Source organism: Artemia sp. Qi Xiang Cuo, chromosome 12, assembly GCF_049724085.1.
Source record: "Artemia sp. Qi Xiang Cuo chromosome 12, ASM4972408v1, whole genome shotgun sequence".
Classification (NCBI taxonomy): Eukaryota; Metazoa; Arthropoda; class Branchiopoda; order Anostraca; family Artemiidae; genus Artemia; species Artemia sp. Qi Xiang Cuo.
This window is the reverse complement of record NC_142805.1, coordinates 38051161-38062318: the sequence shown is the minus strand read 5'-3', so window position 1 is coordinate 38062318 and position 11158 is coordinate 38051161. Positions and strand designations below refer to the sequence as shown.

At 35.0% G+C, this 11158-nt stretch overlaps 1 protein-coding gene across 1 annotated transcript; it reads left to right on the top strand.

Moving 5' to 3' along the window:
• The first annotated feature begins 4802 nt into the window (after window positions 1-4802).
• On the top strand, window positions 4803-5384 carry LOC148946089 (uncharacterized). The gene has a single exon (XM_089097599.1). It carries the CDS (start codon window positions 4803-4805, stop codon window positions 5382-5384), a length of 582 nt encoding a protein of 193 aa, XP_088953725.1.
• The last annotated feature ends 5774 nt before the right edge of the window (window positions 5385-11158 follow it).

Sequence of the window (11158 nt, the reverse complement as noted above, 5' to 3'; positions counted from 1 at the left end):
AATTTTTTCATAATTTATTGAATGAAGTATCTGTACTGTATATCCAAGAGGTGAAATCAATCAAGAGTGTGTTACTTACTTACAAATATGTTCATAATTTCTTGAATGAAATTTCCGTATTGTGTATCGAAGAGTTGACTTCAAGAAAGAGATTGTTACTTACTGAGAATTTTTTCATAATTTCTTGAATTACATTTCTACATCGTGTATCTAAGTCGTGAAATCAATAAGGAGTTTGTTACTTAATTAGAATTTTGTCATAATTTCTTGAACGAAATGTCTTTTTGTTTATCCAGCAGGTGAGTTCAAGAAAGAATTTGCTACTTACTTACAATTTTTTCATAATCTCTTATATAAAATTTACGTGATGTGTATACAACAGGTGACTTCAAAGAGTTTGTTACCTACTTACAAAATTTCATAATTTATTGAATGAAATTTCTGTATTGTATATACAAGAAGCGAAAAAAATAAAGAGTTTGTTACTTACTTGCTATTTTTTCATAATTTATTGAATAAAGCATCTGTACTGTATATCCAAGGGATGAAATCCATAAAGAGTTTGTTACTTACTTACAAATATTTTCATAATTTCTTGAATGAATTTCCGTAGTGTGTATCCAAGAGAAATTAAATTGATCATACGACCTAAATTATTTCATCAGATACGCCAGCACTCATAAATGATCCTTTTGAAATTCTGCTAACAACATCGATGGTCAAGGTAAAAGTTTGAATTAAACACTTTTAGGATATCGAATGTCCTTACTGAAAAACTACTACATTAAAAAATAAATTAAATTGATCATACGACCTAAATTATTTCATCAGATACGCCAACGAAAATCTAAAAAATAAAGGTCTGAAAACCCTAAACAGGTGATTAAATATTATAATTCTTGATTTCAGGCACATAAAACTAGAAAATACTAAATTTAAATTCCCAAATAATAAACCCCAGGAAACAAACACAAAAGAAAAAATAAAAAACATATGTATGATAAATCTAAATAGGTAAATCACTATTCTAATTCAAGATTTCAGGCACGTAAAACCACAAACTACTAAAGTTAACTTCTAAAATAATAAACCCCAGGAGTCAAACACACACGAAAACCTAATAAACCTAGGTCTGAAAATCCCCAAACAGCCAATTAAATATTCTAATGCATGATTTCAGGCAAGTCAAACCATGAAATACTAAAGTTAACTTCTCAAATAATAAACTCCAGGAAACAAACACACACGAAAATCTAAAAAAACCTAGGTCTGAAAACAATAAATAGGTATTTAACTATTCTAATTAATGATTTGAGGCAATTAAAGCCACAAGATACTACAATTAACTTCTCAAACAATAAACTCCAGGAAACAAAAAGCCACGAGAACTTAAGAAACCTAGGTCCGAAAATCCCCAAACAGCGAATGAAATAGTCTAATTCATGAATTCAGGCAAGTAAAACCATGAAATACTAAAGTTAACTTCTCAAATAATAAATCCCAGGAACCTAACACCCACGAAAATCTAGAAAACTAGGTCTGAAAACCCAAACAGCTAATTAACTATTCTAATTCATGATTTCAGGCACGTCAAACCACAAAATACTAAAGTTAACTTCTCAAATAATAAACTCCAGGAAACAAACACCCACGAAAACCTAAAAAAACCTAGGTCTGAAAATCCCAAACAGCCAATTAAATATTCTAATTCATGATTTCAGGTAAGTCAAACCATGAAATACTAAAGTTAACTTCTCAAATAATAAATCCCAGGAACCTAACACCCATAAAAATCTAAAAAACTATGTCTGAAAACCCAAACAGCTAATTAACTATTCTCATTCATGATTTCAGGCAAGTCAAAACAATAAATACTAAAGTTAACTTATCAAATAATAAACACCAGTAACATAACACCCAAGAAAATCTAAAAAACTAGGTCTGAAAACCCAAACAGCTAATTAACTATTCTAATTCATGATTTCAGGCACGTCAAACCATGAAATACTAAAGTTAACTTCTCAAATAATAAACTCCAGGAAACAAACACCAACGAAAATCTAAAAAACCTAGGTCTGAAAACCCTAAACAGGTAATTAACTATTCTAATTCATGATTTCAGGCACGTCAAATCACGAAATACTAAAGTTAACTTCTCAAATAATGAACTCCAGGAACCTAAAACCCACGAAAATCTAAAAAACTAGGTCTGAAAACCTAAACAGCTAATTAACTAATCTAATTCATGATTTCAGGCACGTCAAACCATGAAATACTAAAGTTAACTTCTCAAATAATAAACTGCAGGAAACAAACACCAACGAAAATCTAAAAAACCTAGGTCTGAAAACCTTAAACAGGTAATTAACTATTCTTATTCATGATTTCAGGCACATAAAACCACAAAATACTAAAATTTACTTCTCAAATAATAAACCCCAGGAGTCAAACACCCACGAAAACCTAAAAAACTTTGGTCTGAATACCCTAAGCAGCTAATTAAATATTCTAATTTATGATTTCAGGCAAGTCAAACTATGAAATACTAAAGTTAACTTCTCAAATAATAAACACCAGGAGCCTAACGCCCACGAAAATCAAAAAAAAACTAGGTCTGAAAACCCAAACAGCTAATTAACTATTCTAATTCATGATTTCAGGCACATAAAACCACAAAATACTAAAGTTAACTTATCAAATAATAAACCCCAGGAGTCAAACACACACGAAAAACTAAAAAACCTTTGTCTGAAAATACCCAAATAGCCAATTAAATATTCTAATTCATGATTTCAGGCAAGTCAACCTATGATATACTAAAGTTAACTTCTCAAATAATAAACCCCAGGAACCTAACACCAACTAAAACATAAAAAGCTAGGTCTGAAATCTCAAACAGTTAATTAACTATTCTAATTCATGATTTCAGGCACGTCAAATCACGAAATACTAAAGTTAACTTCTCAAATAATAAACCCCGGGACCCAAACACGCATGAAAATCTAAAAAACGTATGTCTGAATACCCAACTTGGACTTGCAAACACCAACCCAGACATGCAAACAAAAAGAATCAGACATGTAAACAGAGAAAGACAGGCACTTTAGACATTCAAACCAACAAAGACAAATTCTTCGACTTGCAAACATCAGCCCAGGCCTTCCCCTTGATGTAGATCCCGTTTATTTTTGATTTTGCTTATTTTTGGTTTTCCCTCCTAAATTAAACCCCCCCCCCTCTCCTGTTCTCAGGAATGGGAGAACTAATGGTCTCTGTACCTTCCCCCTTGAGTCAGATTCCCATGTATCTTTGATTATGAGTGTTTTTGGTTTTCCCTCAAAAATTGACCCCCTCCCTATCCTGCCCCTTCTAAATGGAGGACCCAAGGACCTCTGAGCTTTGACCCGGAGGCAGATCCCGTTTATTTTCGGTTCTGAGTATTTTTAGTTTTCCCTCCAAAATTGACAACACATTGAAGTATTTGCAAATTGGGTGTTTGACAGCTTTCCCTAAAAAACCATTCCTAAATACGCAATTTGACTATCTTTTTTTCAATGTTTAGGAACAGGCGGGGAATCTCCACTCGTTTTGAATGGTACCAACAGAACATAAGCAAATAGCACATAGTTTTATAACGTGTTTAATCACGTGTAGAGGTCCCATTGAATAACAATGGAAGGGACATAGCACCTAAAATAGCATGGGAGGGAACATAATCCACCCAAATCCATAAGTACATGCTCTGGAAAGGTACCAAGGAACATAAGGCAAGCAAATAACACAGGAAGGAACATAAGGCAAGCAAATAAAATGGAAATTCCTATACAGGTATGCAAATTCCATATGTACTTACTACTGGGGATCAACACTTCTTCAATGTGTCATGACGAATGATTTGGTAATTACCAATACCTTATTCAAACACAATCCCAGTCACAGAGCCACATGGCATTCAAGAGATAGTTGGGCGAAAAGCCAGATTGATTACATTCTCATGTCCCACCGCTGGAAATCAATGGCTAAGAATAATAGATCGTACATTGAAGCAGATTCTGGGTCGAAGCATGGGTTGGATCATCTTCTAGTCAAGTTAGATCTAAAATTACGACTTGCAGCACGCCTAAAGAGGAAACCTCCACGAAGATTTGATACCAATCGCTTCGATGATCCTAATATACGACAGGCATTCTGCTTAGAGTTGTCTAACCGCTTTGAAGCTCTCCAAGTGCAAGCGAACGACGAGCAGACTCAAAGTTTGGATGAAGAGTGGTTGACCATACGCAAAACAATCCACGAGGCTTCGTAAGATTTGATAGGATACCTTTCTAAAGACTATCGAAAAAGTGGATGTCAACACGCACAATACAGTTGGCTGAGCATAAGCAACAGATATCGGACAGAAAATCGAAACTGTTCAAACGCTTAAGAAGAGAATGCCACCAGTCGGCTAAGAATGGTAAGAACCAATACTTGGAGAAAATCGCTGAAGACATGGAAGCCGCTGCCTCTAGATCCAACACCAGGATGATGTATCAGGTCCTAAAATCAATCAGGAGCAAATAGCATAAGCCTACTAGTACATTCGTCTAAGATGAAAACAGCAAGTTACTCTCGAATAATACCGAAACAATAAATCGCTGGAAGGAGCACTTTGACAAACTACTTAACCAGCACTAACTCTCCACAGCAATAGATGATAATCAGCGCTGCCATAATCCAAGTCGTAGCCCCGATGACCTGGCAGAAACCAAACTCTCCCAGCAGTATTTACAATGACGTGAATGTGGCGCACCCCACGTTAAATGAATGAAGTTCAAAGAGCAATCAATTGCCTTAAAAGCAATAAAGCCCCTGGTCCTGCTGCCATTCCGGCTGAACTTTACAAGTATGGAGGGACATCACTTGTCAGCAGGATTTATAAATTAACCTGTCGTATGTGGGAAGAAGAGATGGTTCCACAGGATTGGGGAGACTCTATCATCCTTCCAGTCTTCAAAAAAGGGCTAAAGACAAAATGCAGCATTTATCTTGGGATTTCTCTCATATGTATTTCTACAAAATTATTTGCCATACTGCTACATAATCGTTTTCGTATCCTGCGCAACGCAAAGACAAGGCCTAATAAAGCGGGTTTCCACCCAGGCATGGGAACAATTGACCAACTATTCGTTTTAAGACAAACCCTTGAAAACAGGGTAAAACACCAGAAACCAACAGTGTCTTTATTCATAGATTTTATTACAGCTTTTGATTCTGTTCTAAGCGATAGAATATTGAAGGCCATGACAGAGGATGGAGTATCAGGCAAGATAGTCAGACTTATCCAAGCATGCGCGAGCCCAAATTCAGATCGGTGGAGAATTTTCCTTGATGTTCCAAATTGATTTTGGTGTCCAACAGGGATATATATTGTCTCCTGTCTTATTTAATTTCATGATCGAATAGATTATGACCAGAGCAATGACGACTTTTTCAGGCGTTGAAGTAAATCCCAATTGTGTGATAACCGATCTGGACTTCGCCGACGATATTTGCTTGTTAGCTGAATCTCGTTCAGAAGCCCAATCTATGCTATCGAAGCTAGCTGAAGAATCCTCTCTGGTCGGCCTGAAAATAAGCTCCCAGAGGGACAAAAGTCATGGCGTCCGGTACATCATCTCAAGGCCCCCCAATTTTACAAGAACAGTCACCCATATACGAGAAAAGCTGAATTTAAGTACCTAGGCTCTCTTGTAGACACAATAGGAGGATGCACATCAGAAATACAGTCAAGAATTGCTTCAGCAACTGGAGTCTTCACCCAGCTAAATAACTCTCTATGGAACCAGAGAAATGTCCGTCTGAAGACAAGAATAAGGATTTACCAGGCCCTTGTTCTGTCTGTCTTACTATACGGCTGTGAGACTTGGACTATGAAAGCATCCGACATTCAAGCCCTCAACGTATTTGACCATTCAAGTTTAAGGAGAATAATTGGCAGTAAACTCCGTGATCATGTCAACAATGTCGAACTCCGCAAAATCTGCTATCAGTGTTCTGATTTGGCCACTATAATTAAACAAAGAAGACACTGATGGTTTGGCCATACACTTCGCCACCCACACCACATCTTTGTCAATAAGGCCCTCAGATGTACACCTCTTGGGGGATGGAAAAAACGACATGGGGGACAACAGAAAACATGGCTCGCCTTCATCAAGGATGAGCTAGACCTAATCGGTAGCTTCAAGAAGTATGGACGAAGATGGGAAAAGTCCTGGCCCGATTTGATTGAGCCACTCGCCAACGACCGAGACTCTTGGCTTACTACAATAACGAAGCTACTGGACACCAGGGAAAGTGGAGATGCTTGAGTTATGCTACAAGCATAAGTAAGTAAATACACGAGATCTATTAAGATTAATTTTACCCATAAAAGGCTAAGACCCTGCAAAAATTGCCTGATTTTGTAAATAGGGAGGAAACACCCAATAAAAGTGAAAGAATGTTAATTAAAATCAAACCATTAGGTTTCACGTATCACAGAACCCTACTGTAAAGGTTTCAAAGCCCCTATCAGCAAAAGTGTTCAACTTGTATTATTTGCCTCAAGAAAATTACGGATGTGTGTTAATTTGTTTTTTCCCTAGGGCTATCGTATCGAACCAATGGTCCTCTAACATAGGAAAAGGGCTCATTTGAACGGAAATCAAATTTTCTGGTGTTCCTTTTATTTGACAAAAAAGATTGTATGGCTACTAGAACCCCTCCCATGTCCCTTTTTCCCCCAAAATTGTTCGATCAAAAGTTTCAGATTGCCATTTTGTTTATCATAGTTTAAAGGCTCCAAAACTACACTTTTAGATTTAATATGATCCATGCAGCCCCTGACGATATGTCGGGATGAAAGTATGCTAAGGGTATCTTGCTAAGGATAATAAATAGTGTGCTATCAACAGATTTCATACTAATAGTGGAATAAACATTGTAAAAGACCTACAAAACACGTTACATTCGGGTCAAAAGTTGTATAAAATTCTAGGCGAACACCATATAAAGCGATGCGAACAAGGATGTGTATACCATGCAAATGTAAGACCCCCTGAATTAGTTAATTCGTGTCACTATTCTAGATGTTAAACCTGTCTTAATAACCTGTAACCTATAGATTAATATATTCGAAATTAGATATTTTGGTTCATATTTAAGTTACATCATACAAGCCACTACGGAAAATAATCACAGTTTGAATACCGCATTTGAAGATAAAGAAAATTGTACACTCTGAATATTGTATTAAAATATGGACAATTTTAAAATAGGAAATGTGAGCACCTGTTTTATTTTTAATTTTTTCAAGATTTGTGGACGGATTGGGATTTTTGGTATTCAGATCCTTGAACTTTTTACACCTATGGGGAGCTCTTCTTCAAACTCTATCTCGGGGGGGGGGGACAAAAGAATCTTTGTATTGATCTTACATTCTTATTTCTTCCGATTATGTTTTGTTCATCATACTTTGTTCATCTTAGCATATTTTTATAAATTTTCCGAACCAAAAAAGTCTGATAAGGGCCCTTCTTAAGGGCATCAACCATTTTAGGATTGAAGGTTTGACAGTCGCTTTCATATTTCTTTAATTTAAGCCTTTTTGTCATATTTTTCATTATTTTTTTAATTGAAAAGGCTTATATTATGTGGCTCCGTCTTAGGGCGCTGACCCTTTCAGAGTATAAGAACTTAACAGTGCTCATATATTTTCTTTAATTTTAAGCCTTTTTCATATTTTTATTGTTTTTCGGATCAAAGGGATTAGGCTATACGGCTGCGTCTCAGGGCGATGACCCTTGCTGGGTTGGAGGGTTTGACCGTACGTTTCAACTTTGGTTAATTTAAGCAATTTAAATATTTTTATTGTTTTCAGATCCATCGGGCTTGGATTATGTGGCTTCATAAAAGGGCGCTGACCCTTTCAGGGTTTGAGAGTTTAACCGTGATTTTAAACTTTCTTTAATTTAAGCCTCTCTCATATATTTTGTTATGTTTTGGACTGAAAGAGATTGGAATATTTGGCTCCGTCTTAGGGCACGGACTCTTCTAGGCTTTGAGGGTGACCATACTTTATGATTTTCTTTTACTTCTCAATAACTTTGTTTTCACATTTTCTTACACTCCTTTAAAACTCCTAATCTTAGTTTTTTTAGCTTTAAGTACACTTATTCACCAAACCATATTACTCAAAAGATTGAGTTTCAGGGGGATGTAAAAGAGGGATTGTAAAAAAACGATAGCATATTTAAAATCTGTCACCTTTTACGTCAATATGTCTCGGCACATGGGAATATGATGTTTTAAATTATATACAAGTATATTTACAGTAAGAGGATAAAAATAGCGATTGTTTATACGATCCAGGGATGCCAGTTGATACAAAATCACTAGATCACTAGCTTATTTAAATAGAAGGAATTTGTTTTGATAAGTTATATACAGATATATTTACAGTAAGAGGATAAAAATAATGAATGTTAATACCGTGCAAAGTTACCAGTTGATGAATAATCACTCAGTTAGCACACACACACACACACATATATATATATATATATATATATATATATATATATATATATATATATATATATATATATATATATATATATATATATATATATATATATATATATATATATATATATATATATATATATATATATATATATATATATATATATATATATATATATATATATATATATATATATATTAATAATATTTTTTTCAGTGATGTATCGAATATACGAGTAAGTCGCTTTTATTTAATGAAGAACTGAAACTTAATTATCATTTAAGAAAAATTCTGTGCAATATCCTACCCAAAAAAGAATAAAATATGAGAAATGATGTGGCAACAAAATCCAACATACAGTGTCAAGACTTGATTATTTTAATTAACATGTCCAGACCTTCAGTGATTGTGTATGCACCCCCAACAAAATCCGGCGTCAATTTTGAGAATTAGGTTCATCTAAGACCCATGAGCAGGAAAATGAAGGCATGGGCCAATCCAAACTCCACCGGTGACCTAATGATTCTCCTCATAAGCACCCCTCCAACGAAGATGGATCTACTTATGTAATTGTAAGTCAATTTCTCGTTATATAAAAAAAACATAGAAAGGCGGAACTACCTTTTGACGGACTAACAAAAAATGGAACCAGTATTGGCGCTTTGAGTTTATGTTAAGTATTATCATATGCATTTCACCAGAGATCGAATCTTCTTTTTTGTGTTAATAATTTAAAATCAAATAGTTGTGGGCATGCATTAAGAAATGTCTAATTGTAGAAAAAAGGGGGACGGGTGGGGCCAAAAAGAAAAATTTCTTCTTCTTTTTTTATTATGTATGTGTTTTAAATGAAAATGGAACTCATTAGTAATCTATTTTTCGACTTTATAAAACAGCAGATATATCACAAGGAAAATAAATTCTATTATTGTAGTTTAACGTCGGTGAATTAGTATCACCATCAACTTAAGTGTCAGATAATCTCACTGTGGCTACAACAATATTGGCACCGCCAATGGAATTTAAAGATGATGCTCAAGTTATTGACTTACCATCTATTGAAAATGACTTAGAATGACAAAGAGAATTTTTGAAAGAGTGTTTGGTGTAACCTAGATGACTTTACCTATGACATTGATATGGATGAGTACCCAGAATAGTCAAATAAATTTTTAGGTGAGTATTTTGCAGATACTCTCCCAAGCTCCCCCACAATGTTTCTCCATGCCCTATCCCTCCTATTGAAGCTAAAGGAGAAACCTCACCAGTGCTGGTATTGAAACCTCAACAGTACCAACAATTACATTACCAGATTTTTATTTATCAAATTCTACCTCGAACAATATCAATGTTTATGTAGCCATACTTGTGGATTCGTTTAATTAATTGATGTCGGGGACATTGTAACAGATCCCATGGGTATTAAAAATTCTTACGTGAATAAAATTCGAGCCCTTCTTGAACAAAATATTAGGGAGTGAGGTGGTAGGGAAAGCTTAAAAGCGTCAATAGCACTAAATTTTTTTTATTTAAATGAAAATGCTGATGAGGTTTATTCAAAGTATGCAAATACTGAGATGCTACCAATTCGTCCGTATTTGGAAAGCTATGAAGATATATTCATGGAGTGGGTCAGTAGTACAGTAACTAAATGTGATAATTTTAATGAGAGGGGTAGAAGTGCAGGGATTTTATTTATAAGAAATTTAAATGTAAATTTAGAAAATTAAAACAAAATTATTTAAGAGGTGGTGGGGTAGTGCGGAAGAGGTCTATAAGAGCTAATGGGACTGAGGAGGGGTCAAAGTTTTCTAAAGTAGATTTCAGTTGTTTAAACGGCCAATATCCTGTGCTACTCAAGGGCAAACACATTTTGAGTGGGCTAATGAGCATTTAAAAATTGGTGTTACTATTTTACAATATAAAACAGAATTTGAAGAAGGTGACCGCAGTGATAAAAAGGGGGTTATATTTCCAGTGAGACCTTCGTCCATTGAATCAGTGAAGCATTGGTTATGACTTCTATGCACACCTCCTACAGAGCCTGATTTAATTGGACATTGTAATCCCTTTACCAACATTAGTAGAGTTTTATGTGAGGGTAAAAAATTTTGGGGCGTATGCCACTTTTGTCCAACATGTGTGTCCAGATTTTGGAATGATTTAAAGCTAAATCATCACATGAAAGAAAGTAAACGTCATGGGTACCAATCTGTAGAAACGGTTAGTGGTGACAAGGTGATCCAGCTTCTTAGAAATTTCCAGAATTCGCTTTTACAGAGTAATAAGATAGCTTTACACTGCAAAACCAAACTTAGAGGTGTGTAATATTGATCAAATCCAAATCACGTTAAGGAACATGAAGCCATATAAGTATCTTACGCCCACGTCCAAAGAGACTCTAGTAATACCGTGCACGTGTTATATATATTTGAGATATTGGATGGGGCAAATTGTATAAGCACAACCCTGAATAAACTTATTATAACAATAAATAAGGCACTTTCACAGTTGCGTCATACACATTATCCAATGATTCGATCACCAGAAGACAGGTTAGCCATTAAAAATCAGTAAATATGTTGGGTTTGTGAGGGAGAATTCGATGAG